Genomic DNA, 14424 nt, shown 5'->3' on the forward strand with positions numbered 1-14424 from the left:
AACCTTCGTGCTCTGAGCATTATGGGTGATGTAGTTTGGGAAAGTTACACCTTTTTTGTTATTTTTGAAGTGAAAAAGCAGTCACTTCTTAGTGACAGTTTTTAGTAAGCGTTTAATTGACAGCATGTACATACGCTTGTGCATCATTCATTCATCACTGAAAATCTGTGGGTAGATCTTAAACATGCTCTCTCGCTGTGTGTGTGTGTGTGTGTGTGTGTGTGCCCAATCTGTGAATATCTCAAAACAATGACTGTTTTCCCCCTATAATTAAGCTCGTGAAATCAAAGGTAACAGTGCATTAACCTTTTGAATAACGCTTGTTTTTTAATGTCCATTTACTGCAGGGGTTGTATTTACTCCCTTTCTCTTCAAACAAAATATGGACTTTGAGCAGGGATTCCCAAACATTTGCATCCAACTGTAATTGTGTGGAAAAAACTAACAGTTTTAAAGTCTGTCTAGCAAGTTCTAGAGGACAGGTTTCAGCTGTGGCCCTAGAAATTTTCCAAAATCAGAGAGAAACTGCTGCTGAATAAATGTGTCCAACAACAGCTGTGAAAGAAGTGCTGAGATACCTTATTTCAGTAAAGGTATGATGTCAAAATACTCAATTACTAGTAGAAGTTCTGCCTCAAAATCCTACCTTAATTACAAAAATATAAATATTTATGCTGTAGAATGGCTCCTGTCAATTTAACCATATTATGTATTATATTATTGGATTATTATTACTAATGCATTACCACATGTGCAGAATTATAATGTTGTGGCTGGTCAAGAGCAAGCTAATTTAACTGTTTTATATACTTTGGGTAGTTTAATAGCTATGTGTCATATTTCATTACTATATTTCATCAAAGGTCATCACCAGAGCCTCACAAAGAAACTGCCTGGGCTGATATATCAGTATTAGCTTATCTAAAATATTTCTATATCTGCATATACGTAGGTTTTAATAAAAATGTCACATCAGAAATCCAAAAGTTCTGTTTGAGGTCATGTAGCAACTGTTTCCATTACATAGTTTTTCCATCAGACACTCACCACTCTGACACATTTACACTGTAAAATGCCCCTCAAATAAATAACAAGTACCTAAAATTTTAGTTAAGCACAGCACTTGGGTAAATGTACTTATATTCCATGTTGACCAGAAACTCTCATTTCTCTCAAAAAGTCATTATTTTTCCTGTTCATGTTTAAATACAAGACCTCACAGTCACACCATATTGCAGTTATTTTATTGGCCATTTGTATGTTTGTGCTCACATTAATTTTCAATCCTGGATGTGCAATTGGTTCACAAAAATGGCCTCTTGTATCTCCATCTGTGGAGATATGGTTAATAATAAAATCAGCACATTTCCAACTCTGGAGGGCAGAAGCATTAAGACTTGGTCACCATCATGGTCCTTTTCCATACAGTTGACACTGCACAATCTGAAGCAGAATAGCAGTGACCTATATTCCAGTGTTAGCCCTCTGCTGAAATACTCAAGAAGCAAGCAAGAAGCAAGAAGATTCCCACAAAGTCCATCTTCCTCAGACAAACTCATGAACCCTCCTGGTCGTATTCTCCCAGCAGTTCCATGAGCGTTTCCTGGTTGGAGAACTCCTGCAGCGAGGAGTTCATCTCATCCAGCAGATCCTCTCCCAGCAGAAAGCTCTTGACGTCGTGGACCGTGATTCCAATCCGATGGTCTGTTATACGATCCTGGGCGAAGTTGTATGTCCGGATCTTCTCCGATCTGCCTTTGGTGCCAATCTGGAGGAGGAGAGAGAGGAACAAGACAATAAATCATCTGATCATTCAATGCATATGGAACTTTTTATACTGCGTTGATTTACTTGTTTGGCTGGTTAACTGCATTTTTAGCAACTTTTATTGAATTAATTTCATTACTGAAATTTCATTACTGTCAATAGTAATGAAATTCAGCACCCTAGATTTTTCAGATTATTTCAGAAAGACCACATCACCTGTACTTTACGCTGGTTGTAGCGTTTGCTGGTCTCTTCCTCCAGCTTCATGCTGTACAGTTTTGCTCTCAGAGTCTTCATGGCTTTCTCCCTGTTCTTCAGCTGGGACCGTTCCTGCTGGCACTCTGCAACCACGCCTTACAAACACACACAAAAGTACTATTCTTATGTGGGCATCCCATTAATCTGTACTAATTTCTCCTCATAAAAGCCCTGAAAACCTATTTTCTATTTATATCTATGAGCAAATATAGATAAATTATATGAATACAGTTTTCTGTCATAGTTAGAGCAGTTTTGCTTATTTCAAATGAAATATTTCTATATTTGTGTTTTTGTCTTTGCTCTTCCTACTGGTTTGAGGCAGGCAGGGCTCAAAGGTGCTTTAAAAGAAAGACACATAAGATACTTTTTTTCCATTTGCGAACAAAGGAAGAGTAGCCCTGCAACCCCTGTCTGTTAATGTGCCACTGTTTAATACGCTAATCTGTAACATGGTGTTGTATTACAACACATGGTGTTTGTGGTTTTTACCTGTAGGCAGGTGGACTATTCTGACCGCGCTGTCTGTGGTGTTGACATGTTGGCCTCCAGCTCCGCTCGCCCTCTTCGTGTCTATCCTCAGGTCCTTCGGGTTTATCGTGAAAGAGATCTAGCAGAAATGCACAAACACTCTTTACTCTTTACTCACAGTCTAAATTAAAAGCAGAAGAACAGAACTTCTCTTATCATCGTACCTGCGTGATTAATTCCATCCCACATCCCATTTCAACAGGAAATGCATCATATTAAGAAAATAAGACACTCTCCGACATGTCTTTTTTTGTACTTGATTTGTATTGATTCCTACAGGAAAACTTGGCTGTTTTAACAGCAAGAAGGAAAACAACAGATATGCACACGCTGTTTGTGTTTGCATCATCCATCCAGTCATCCACTCATCATGTTAAACAGTACCTCAGGGGGTTGGGGCAGCACAGCTACAGTCATGGTACTGGTGTGCATTCGGCTCTGTTTCTCAGTCTTGGGGATCCTCTGCACTCGATGGACTCCAGCTTCAAACTTCATCTTCTTGTAGCTCTGAGGGCCACTGATACTGACTGAGGCGTGACGTAGTCCACCTAGGTGAGCAGTAAGCACAGATACTGAATTAAGATACGATAAATGTACTTTATTAATCCCGTGAGGGAAATTCTTGCATTACAGCAGGAGAGACAGCAACAACAGGTAACAACAGCAAAATGAAATGATCTTCAAAATATATACAAGAAAATAATTTAAGATTGTTACTTGCTTATTTACAATAGAGGTGATTCTTTAGAGTCTCACGGCAAACTGGTGGCAATGAGTTGTAGATATTACTGTCAAAATCAGGCACTATTTTCACATTTAATTTCTGTATCTGTGGCATAACAAAGCTCCTCCTTGTGTTAAGAGTCAGTTATTGCAATACAAAAATAAAAAATGTATGTTTGTAAACCACCATTCGCCATCCGTCTCATATGTGTTGTCTATGTGAAGCCCTGATGTGATGTGGAGGTTTTCTGATGCTCTATACCAGCCTTTCTTCAAACATTTAAAACAAATCTAAATGAAAAAGGAAAGAAAATCTATGGAAGCGAAACATTAAATGTGTGGAGAAACAGTTTGTTATGCTTTGGGTGAACTGACCCTTTAATCCAGCAATAATCACTAGTGTATGTGTCCACTGACCTATGTCGCTGATCATGTGCTCCAGGATGTCAAAGGACCAACCATGATGCTGAGCGAAGCCCTGGTACATGTCAAACACCTTCAGAGGAGAGGAGACGGTACAAATCATTCAGTAAATACACAGAAATTGTTTTTTATGTTTTTTTATGTTCCTTATAGTCCTGTCTCCTCGTGTAGTACTGTCCTCCTGATGTAAAATCATATGGTGTTTCTGTAAGTAGGGGCATTCCCAAAACTTAAAAATACTCCTTTCTGGTTTGTTGATTTGTGGCCACCTTGTTATAAAATGTATTTATTGTTCTTCCTTCCAAATAAACATGCTGCTACCTTCTTGTTCAGGTATTTTAACAGTTTAAAATGCCAAATGATACACACCTCAGCAGTGAACAGCATTGCCTCCTGACCCCCAACACCGGCTGTGACTTCCAGGATGAGGTCGCTCAGATCAGCCTCCTCTTCAGGGATCAACAGCTCCAGGATCTGATTGGTGAAGCAGTTTGATTTGAGAGAAATGAAAAAAAAAAGCACAGTGAAAACATCATTGGTTAGTTCATGGTTTAACATTAGTTCTGTTATGTATTTATTTTGCTGCAGCAGTTTGTCACAAATCTTATCACAGTTCTACCTTTTGCCTAAGATGGCTGAATGTCTTGCACACAGCCTTCTCTTTCCAGCTCAGCAAGTTCTCGCAGGGCTGGGTCTTCATCTTTGAGAAAAAAACAAAATCATGCAGTAAGCTAGGACTGTGTGATATCGCAGTGCTGAAACAATGAATGGAATAATCAATTAGTTGATCAATGGAAAAATAAATACTATTTTGATTATCCATTAATCCATTTTAGTCAACAATAATGAAAAAATATTTGCAAGTTTTCTGTGTAACTGTAAAGGTCACTCTAAATATATCTGTTATGTATAGGATATAGGATTACACATAGTAGTGTTTAAATCTTGTCTGCCCAATCCTCCATTCATTTTGAGCTTGGTGGTTAAAACAGGAGCTCAGTTTACTATGTAGATCTTTTTTCATCCAATGAAATCTGTCTATTGTCACATAAGAAACAGAACTGACTTAGTAACTGGAGATAATCCACCTAAACTATTTATTGTCCTTTTGTGGCAGTAGCAGAGCAGTCTCACCTTTCAGGAGCATCTCAGTCTCAGTGATCTCTTTGTGTTTGGTGTCCAGCTCCCTGATGCTCTGGATGAGAGGGGCCAGCTGGGACACTTTACTCCTCTTGGTCCTCATCTCATCCTGACTACATTGCTCCTCCGTCGCACTGGTGTTGACTGCTCTCAAACATTCACTGTACTCTGTCTCCATCTTCTTCAGGTACTCCTGCAGAGACCTCCTGGCAAAAAGCTCATCCAATGACAATAACTTGGCCACCAGCGACGGTGTGCCAGTGTGAAAAGTTCTTGTAGTTCTGCCACAGTGATTTTGAAATCTAACAGTTTGGTTGAAGGACATTTGGTGATTTCTGAAAAGGAGGTATCAACTTATGAAAGACACACTTTCCTGTTGGAAAGAGGGTTACAGCTCTTCTGTAAGCCATTGTATAAGCAGATTTGGTGGGAAGATTGACTGTAAAGCGGTACAAACATATTCCTCATATAACTTGGCTTCGGCACATGCTGTTCTCCTTTGCGGAAGGAACATAAAACCATTCAAGAATGTGATAGTTTTAAATGTTTTTATTTCTCAGAAAAGTATATGCCAGTCTTACTTCAATAACAATTTATATTCTGTTGTTAAATCCGGAAGATATTAATTCGGCATAGTCCACCAAGCGCTGCTTTATTTTAATGAAATTTACAGTTTTGTGATTGATTCACATCGCCAACAACCACAATAAATGTGAACCAACTACCACAACCCAATCTGAAAATTTAGAATTAAAAAAACTGTGAAATAAATTGGCTTGCTGTGATTAAAGGCTGGATTTAAACCTACATTACATTATACGGACATCTGAGAAGTAAACAGTTCACTAACATTGTCTAGCTACCTAATAGACTATGTAATCTTTAAGTCAAACAAACGGTCGAATGCCTCCATTAGATTTTTCCTGTTAGCGGAAACATCGATACGTCTATAACGAAAATCATGAATTGTCTAAAGACTGTGTATCAAGTGATTGTCGAGGTTTGTTAGAAGAAATAATGCTCCTTTACCACCTTGCTGAAGGGCGCAGACATATTGAATGTCACACGCATGCGCAGTGGATGGGGCGTTACGAACCACGCCCCCTACAAAACACGGTCTGTGTATACGACTGACTGTGATCCAGAATATTTTAACGTTTGGTATCGTTTATGAAATTACGGCTTTATTATTATTATTTTTTTACATAAATGAACAAAACTAAGAAGTAGAGCTGGTGACTGTTGGAACAGTGCAAAAGACCACACAAGATGGTTTTAGAGGGATGTGTCAGTCGAGTCTGAATGAGTGTGTTCTGTATAAAATTGCTGTTTCTGCATATGTTAACAATATTCAAACATAGGTTTCCCCTTAAAATGTTTAAAGTGAGGAATTATACGTTTTAATTGTATTTTACTCAAACAACACAACTTTCATCAATGGGACACTTTGTAGTGCCCATGTTGTGATGGACACCATGCCCTGGTAGCATATTTGCAAACCCGCCAGAACAAAGTATGGAGGTAAGATATTCTACATTATCACATATGTTATTTCATTTGAATTTTGAATGGTCTCTAAATTTCCATAAGGGATAAAGACTCACATTTGAATTTAATTCTGTGGCCAGGGACATCCATGGCAACTTTAGATTAGTTTCTAATCAGGCATTGTAGGCTCATTTTACATTTGTATGAGCTGTCACATTCCATACTACTGTACTGTAAGTACTAATGGAAACAATGAAATAATATCCTAATATGACTTTTTTTTTTTTTTGGCAAAAAGTCAATAAGCAAAGTTCTTTTAAAAAATATTGTGACACACTTATTGCTCTCAAATCTCACTTATTGCTCTACAAATCAGATTTTTATGTGATTTATAATCATCTATGGCATATTTTCTGCCTTTCTTTTAGGATGTGCTGTCTATAAATGCCATCTTGGCTGTTTGGCCAGCAGCCATTATCACAGTGGCTTTTGTCCCTGCATCATTGCAAGAAAGGAGTATTTCCTTAATCACTTTAAAAACTGCTGCACTCAGCAAGCATCTCCAGCTGTTCCAGCTGCAATGGCAAGTGCTATGACGAAGGCTTCGGACGCTGTTGTGGCACGTACTGCAACAAATATGATGCAGACTTTGACATCAGCAGCTCCACCAGTGATGTCAGCAGAGACAGTTGGTCCTGCAAAGACTCGGGGGACTGCTCTGATGATGGCTTGACAAAGGCCCCTGCAACCACAGAGGCAGTGACTCTGGCAGCTTCCCCAAAGGAAACAGCTTTGATAATTGCAGATCCAATACTATCAGCAACAATGGCCCTCAAAATATTGAGTTCAAGGTACACAATAACAACATGTGGTTTGTGTAATTGGCAACTTGAGAAAAAAAACCTCAAGCTGCACATACAAAGACAGCACTCAACGAAAAGTCAGACATTACTGCAAATCATCACCTAAAGTCTGTGTGTTGATTAAAAAAAAGTCTGACAGTCACTAGTTCACCTGATGTTCTGGAGGTAGAAATTCTGACAGAGATTGTAATGGAGAACTGGTTCAGCAAGAACACAGAGAGTGATTTCTTCGTCGTCTTTCTATTTCACAGTGTTTGTACATTGAACATCAACTGAAAGCATCTAATAAAGTTTGATCATGACTTGAGTGAGGATTTCCTCCCATGTGTATTTGCCTAAAACGCACATAAAAACCATGCAACTAAAGTAAAAAGTGTAAAGTGAAACACAACAGGTAATGTAAACTAAACCAAACTGCCACATCCCCCAGCTCCCCTCTTCCTAGTTTCAATGAAAGAGCCACTTCACACATTCCAGGCAGGGGTGTGAACTCAACTGTCCTTTGAATGGCCAGTCTTTTTAGCTTTCCCCCCTCCAAACTGTGGGATTCCTGACAGAATTAAGATAATTTTTCTCCTCCAGTCTCATCTTTTGTGTTTACCTTGCAAAATTACACCAGTTAATAGTATACCAATAACTACAACACTAACTAAAATAACCTTTTTTAACAACGCAATTTGACTTGATTCACATTTTGTACTTTGTGGAATGGAAGGAATGTAAAACTAACAAACAATAAATAGTGTACACTATCTCACACAGTATCCCAATTATACACTGGTGAACATGTGAGGAATGTATTGTATTGAATGTTTGTGAAAGTGTATTTCACATGTAAAAATGGTTCATGGTAGATTTATCATGAACTCCCTTAGCAATATTGACCTGCATATATATTGTTGTGATTTTTTGAATGATTACAGTGCACCACTTCTACAATATTTCTACTTTTACTATAATGTAGCCCTATATTCAATTCGGCTGCGGCTTGGTAGCTTCAGATATTTCAGTGCTGTAGATAGAACCTAGTTTATGTGAGCAACAACTACTGTGATAGAGTACAGCGAGGCCATCATTATGTTCATTTCCGAGTACCACGTAGGGAGGGAAAAACCAGTGGGATTACGTAGACTGCGCGCTGACATCACTGCCTAAAATAGCAGTCCCCATTGGTTGATAGTTTAAAGGGACAGCCACCCACCTCGCTGTGATTGGTTTGCGCCTTTTGAGCACGGATTTCGAATAAGAAGCAACGACTGGCGGATTTTTAGTTGAGCATTTAAAACAGATAGAGCGGGTCTCGGTCGCCGGTCAGTTCAGTTGGCAAAAGGAGGGAAGCAAGAATCTGCTTTGGATAATACTATCTACAAACATAAGGTAAGATGTTTTACTTAACATCTCCCAGCCTCCGAAGTGTCGATATTAAGATGCTAGGTGTGTAATAATGGGTTTGTCAGCAACGTTAGCTAGCCTGAGTAACGTTACTCATTAGTTAGGTCGGTCGAAAAGCAATGGGAATGAAATGTCTACTAACAATACGAACGGACACTATGCTGAGTTTCAGAGTATATTTAGTACTGATAGTTTTGGTAAATGCTGTTGCAGAAGAGCTGGTAAAGTAAGTTTCCGTCTTAGTTTTAAACTAGTCATACGCCCACTGTACGCGCGAAAATGTAGGTCAGTAAATGATGTTATCTGGCACTAGACATTTATCTGTTAATAAGCATTAGGTTATAGCATAGGGGGAGTTTTGTGTCGAAAACACGAACATATGCATTTAATGACTTGGGTCCTCTGGGTGAGTATATTCACGTCACTGCTGATACCTTTCCGCCAAATCTACATCGCGCCAAAACCAACCATTTGTTTTGTAAAATATTTGGCGGTAGAGTGCCAAATTATATTCAAAGTTGGTCTTAACAATTTAATAACAATATGGTCATGTTATTTCCGCATTCATGTCAGGAATCTTAATAGCTAATATTGATGTTGGAGGTAGCAAGGCCTACGTTAGCTTGCATGAGAGAAGCCATGCTGACAGTCACATTCAGTATGTAAAGTTTAATATAATCTCCTGATCTGTCTGCTTTATCTAGGAGTCTACATACAAGACGGTGTGTATGTTTCATCCTAAGAAAGCCACAATGAAATGCCCTCGCTACGAGGTCACCAAGACCAACAATATGGAGAAAAGCTCTGCTAATGTGGCTGCTGCAGAGTACAAGGGGCTTCACCACAAAGCTTCCCCAATGAAAGAGCCCACCCCCATCAAACCTCAGTGCCCACCTGCAGGGGTGACCACAGTGTTGTTCTCTCTCAACAACACCACCAGAGCAGTCCACAACAAGGAAAACAGCACCAGCAGGGAGCATGACAGGACTCTGGATGAAGGGCATGAGGACAGCGGTTATTTGTCTCTACACAACAGCCAGATTGATGATCACCATGGGGATGAAGAGGACGACCACATCCAGAAAAAACTCACAGCAGCTCTGCTGCCTTCCTCTACACATCATGAAAAGACAATCTCACCAAATAATTCTCCCTCCAAATGTCAAGGGAGGACAAACTCTAGCTATCCAGTGGTGGCGGCTTCCACTCCTGTAGATCGTCCCAGGAGGAGAACAGCAGCATATTCATCATCATCCACCCCTTCCAATCGTCACAGTGACCCCAACCTGCCTATATTGAAGTTTCAGCAGGCTGTGTGTGAGGAGCTTGCCAAGAGCTATCGGAAGAATAAGAAGTAAGATTTTATTCTCATATTGTGGCTTTAAAGAGAGCAACAAAGACATTTTACTCATTTGCTGCTGGCAGGTACTAGATACTGGCCTATATTAGGGGCAGAAAAGCACCAAATGTCTCTGCCTATGGTATATCTTAACAAACTGTAATAAGGGAGTGGGAAGTCTGTTTTCATAGTCCTATACTCAGTGAAACCATATTAGGGTTTAAGATTAAGAAAATTACTTCTCACATCCACTATTCCATTTGACCGAACAAGACTTGCACAAATGTAAAATGTTCAGTAAATAAGTGAATCACAGTTGTTTTTCTGTGTCTCAGGTATGACTGGAGCATTGTCTCAAAGGTGGCAGAGGATTATCTTTTGGATCGGGTGATCGGAGGCCAGATGGGCCGGGAGTATGTCGACATGTTCACATCACTGCTGTCCAGGAACATGAGAAGCATCCTGACCAACATCCTGGCCCTGCTGGGAGACATGGACCTCATTAGGTAAACTTCAAATGCTTCACCATGTTGAGAGACGGATGTGTTTTATCTATCTGTTTAAAGCCAAACACAATTAGCAACTGTTGTAAATAATTCAACTCTCTCTTCATAGTTACCGTGTCTTCTCTTTATTCATCACATGTTCACCTTTTCTCACCCCACAGCTGTAAGAAAGTGAGCAGGACATGGAGGAAGATCATCTGTGAGGATACTACAGCTCTGAGCAGGTGTCGGCAAGCTGAGGAAGCACTCAGGGTGAGGAAACCCACACACAAACCCACGCAAGTGTTCTCACATTTAAGAAACATAAGTGAGAAACTGGTATTTTGTTGCCTTGGATCATCAGTGGGATTGTACACTTACAGAGGAAAGATGCTGCCTCTGATCTTTACATGCTTGGCATGATGAATCATAGCTCAAACACACACCATGTATGTCCTGAAATGATACTAGGAATTCTTAAGTGCTAAAGTTGAAGGCAACTGGAAGCCCAGTAGCCTTCAACTTAAGCACTTAAGACTACCATGACCTGGATGACTGAGAACCTTCACAGAGACACTGGGAATTACACCACAGAACAACCACCTTATATTGCTTTTATCATCAAACTCAAAAAAATCACACATTTCTAAATTTGTATTCAATTTAACTTGAGGTTTGGTGTATGTTTTATCTTAATTTGTGTTTCATGTGGATCTTTCAAGATCGCAGTGCATGTTCAGGCATACTTGGTTTAAAAACTGTGAAATACTAATACCCACTGAAACCTATTCTATGTGTTTTGCATGTTCTAAACAGTTTGTTTATTCTTTTGTTTAGGAGTCAAGGAGCTCTTTGAGACAAAGGGGTTGTGGTCTAACAAGAGATGTGGCTGTGTCCAGGATGGTGCTATCCTGCATGCAGACCCTGGCCTCATCAAGCACTCCATCATCATCATCATCATCATCATCCTCTTCTTCCTCATCTGCCCAGAGCTGCAAGGTCAATAGACGAACTCCTCTCTCTCAAAAGGGCAACATGCCCAATTCTCAGTGTACACGCTTCAAAGATTACATGCAGGTGAGTGTTCTGCATCTAACTTATTTTCATTATTGATTTAATCTACCAGTTATTTTTTCTGTAACTTATTTGGCCCTATAAAAGAAAATTGTGAAAATGCCAATCAGTGTACCAAAGTCAAAGGGCTAAATGTCCAGATGTATTTATTTTAATACAATGTAAGACAACTAATGACAGTAAAATATTATTTTTGAGAACCCGGAACCATCGGTAAGCAATAAGCATTTTTACTTGAAAATAGTTGCTGATTAGTTTTTCTATTCATCCATATATTGGATGATTATTGCAGCCCTAGTATAAAGGTATATTGGGGTTGTCACAGTGAAACCTGCTGGAGTTTTGGTGTGGCATTGCTCTTGCATACAATAGTGAAAAATAAATTTTAGGCTATGGGCATACATTAATGTATTTTTCTTGAGATTCTAGCTTTAACTAATGCATGTCTTCTGTCCAGGCTGCCAGCACTCTGAAGCAACACGAGTCTCTGCGTCCCTGCAAGCGCTGCGGATCACCAGCAACTCATTCAGCTGAGACCCAGAGGGCCACATGCACACGCCTCAACTGTCTCTTCGACTTCTGCACCTGCTGTCAGGAGGCTTTCCACGGCTCGACACCCTGCCGAACGGTGCAGCCCAGGACCCAGTTTCTCAGTTCCAAGACAACCCCGATCATACCGGGGAGCGCTCGCAGCAAGAGGAACATCAGGCGCTTATGACAGAGTTTTACTGAGATTTTAATCACTGACTGTTTTAACTGGGCAGGGTCATCTCTCTCTGCACCGGCAGCTTGGACAGCGAGGGATGTTTTTTTTTTTTTTAATGCAAGGATGGTCTGGAAGTGGCTTCTGCATGTGAACAATGTGGCAATAAAAATTTGTGTAACAGGCAGACCTAAATCCATCTGAATCAACTGACTGAAGCACTTGTTAAAAAAAAAAAACACTACTGGGACAATCAACCAGAAAGTGTCATCTGGCTAAAACTGTTGTCGTCTGTGAGCGACAAACAAATCTGATGCCAAAAAGACTGATATCCTTTAAAATGTACAATTTTATTATGTTTTAAAATGAAATGTATGTAAATGTATTTTATTGTCACATTTTAAATAGTTTTGTATATATTTTTTGCAATAAATGTTAATTTTCAGGATATCTTTAAATGTTCAGATTCAGTGTATCTGTGTTTCATGTAAATAGACGTTTCATAAAACTTAACTTTTTTTGTCGGTCTTCATTTATCCCAGAGCTACATGCACTCCAGTTGAGTTTTACCATTGAAATGGTGAAAATTGAGTTATGTATTTAAGTCAATTGACAGAACATTAATCTGCAACAGATAATTGATAATCAAATGTGAAGATAATCTTTAGTTGCATTCACAAACAATTAAAAAAATAGTTACAACAGTAAAATACCACTGTGAAGAAGATGTGAATTAATGTATGAGTAGTATTAATCCAATTATATAATATGTGACAGTCGCAGGATATTTTTTATACTACTTTACTTTAGAAAACTTTAAGTACATTTCTTTGATTACATACTTTTGCTTTTGATGCAGAACTTTTATAGTGCGCTGTTTGTACTTTTACTTGAGGACCTGAGTACTTCTACCACTCTACTTCCAGCACAGTCTTGCAGGTACATAATTTTTTACTGCGTCATCATTTCACTGTGTCAAAAGGCTACTTTATTTAAGGGGTTCTTATTTACACTTCTACAGTGTTCAAGGAAAAACAGTCTTTCTTCTGCATTGTTTTAAATGTGTTAGGTGTTATCTAACCATTTAAACGCAAATGGAAACCTTCAATTAAACCTTCAATACTTGGATAATGTGTACGTATTACAGTTTGTGTGATGTTTAAGCCCTGGTCACGTCCTGATTTATATCACTAGAGGGCAGCCTTGTCTCCTCCCTCTGAAGCTCCTAAACTAAAAATGAGATTGTTCTGACAGTGTTGTGAAGTGTGTTGATGACGGTTGTTCAGTCCTTTTTTTTTTAATGGAGTTTCAGTCAGCACCGTCAGACCTGCAGCAAACACTGAGAAGGCACATCTGCAGAAACCATGCTCAGCCTCTGATGCAACTGAACATTTTGATCTATTTTCTTGTCATAAATTAGTCTCTTACAAACCCCCCAGCTTCATGGAAGTTCAATACTAAACAGTTGGATCAGTTTTAGTGTTTAGTGTTTAATGTACAAGCAGATAATTAGAGATGAGAAGAGAAAGTTTTAATAGATCATGGCATCAAATTCAAAAATTACATTGAATTTAGCATGGTGTCAGTTCATGACTAGGTATTCAAAGCTAAAAGTTTTTGATATTTCTCATAAAAACAGTTGTTGTGCACTTAGTGTGCTTTTATAGTACATCTGATGCTCTATAATGCCTTGTGAGCCACACTTCAAATAAGTTATTATCAGTTTGTGTTGAGAGAAGAAATACCTCTTGCATTTCTTATCACTGAGAATTTGAACGCCTCGCCTCTGCCACGTTCCCCTTTTAAAAAAAAGCTTTTCCTGAATCAGTCATAACTTGTTTAGGAAAGTTATGAAGCTCCGAATAGCATCACTGACATTAGATGGTTACCTCTGACATTTGCAGGATGACCCATTTGTATCTCCTCTCTCTCTCTCTCTCTCTCTCTCGCTCTCTCTCTCTCTCTCTCTCTGTTATAGCTGGGTCGCTCTGTGTTTTGTTGTGATGACGCATGTAAACATCAGTCAACTTCCATTCATGTGTCAGCTCTCGCATGGGAATTATTTTTGTTGAACGGGATGTCCTGTGATGTGGAAAAACCCTGCTAGTGTCTCAGAAGGCGCAATTGCAGGATGTAGTTATAGCTCCCCATGAAATACTGTATTACTAAATATGCTGTCTTAAAATTACATTATGGAGAACAATGGACAGGAAAGGAGAAATAATTGTACTGGGTACA

General features: G+C 39.2%; 2 protein-coding genes across 2 annotated transcripts; one reads left to right on the forward strand and one right to left on the reverse strand.

Moving 5' to 3' along the window:
* Positions 1-1225: 1225 nt before the first annotated feature.
* Positions 1226-5901, reverse strand: mtrf1l (mitochondrial translational release factor 1-like). The gene is given in 9 exon segments (XM_018695286.2): positions 1226-1768; positions 1984-2120; positions 2518-2635; positions 2941-3104; positions 3697-3775; positions 4072-4176; positions 4322-4336; positions 4338-4402; positions 4837-5901. Coding segments are annotated over 9 exon segments (1227 nt in total). The 5' UTR covers positions 5168-5901; the 3' UTR covers positions 1226-1555.
* Positions 5902-8416: 2515 nt separating this feature from the next.
* On the forward strand, positions 8417-12699 carry fbxo5 (F-box protein 5). Its single transcript, XM_018695312.2, has 6 exons — positions 8417-8570; positions 9290-9939; positions 10260-10430; positions 10592-10682; positions 11247-11486; positions 11941-12699. The coding sequence occupies exons 2-6, from the start codon at positions 9314-9316 to the stop codon at positions 12199-12201; spliced, it is 1389 nt and encodes a 462-aa protein (XP_018550828.1). The 5' UTR covers positions 8417-8570; positions 9290-9313; the 3' UTR covers positions 12202-12699.
* The last annotated feature ends 1725 nt before the right edge of the window (positions 12700-14424 follow it).

This window comes from Lates calcarifer, linkage group LG16_LG22, assembly GCF_001640805.2.
Source record: "Lates calcarifer isolate ASB-BC8 linkage group LG16_LG22, TLL_Latcal_v3, whole genome shotgun sequence".
Taxonomy (NCBI): Eukaryota; Metazoa; Chordata; class Actinopteri; family Centropomidae; genus Lates; species Lates calcarifer.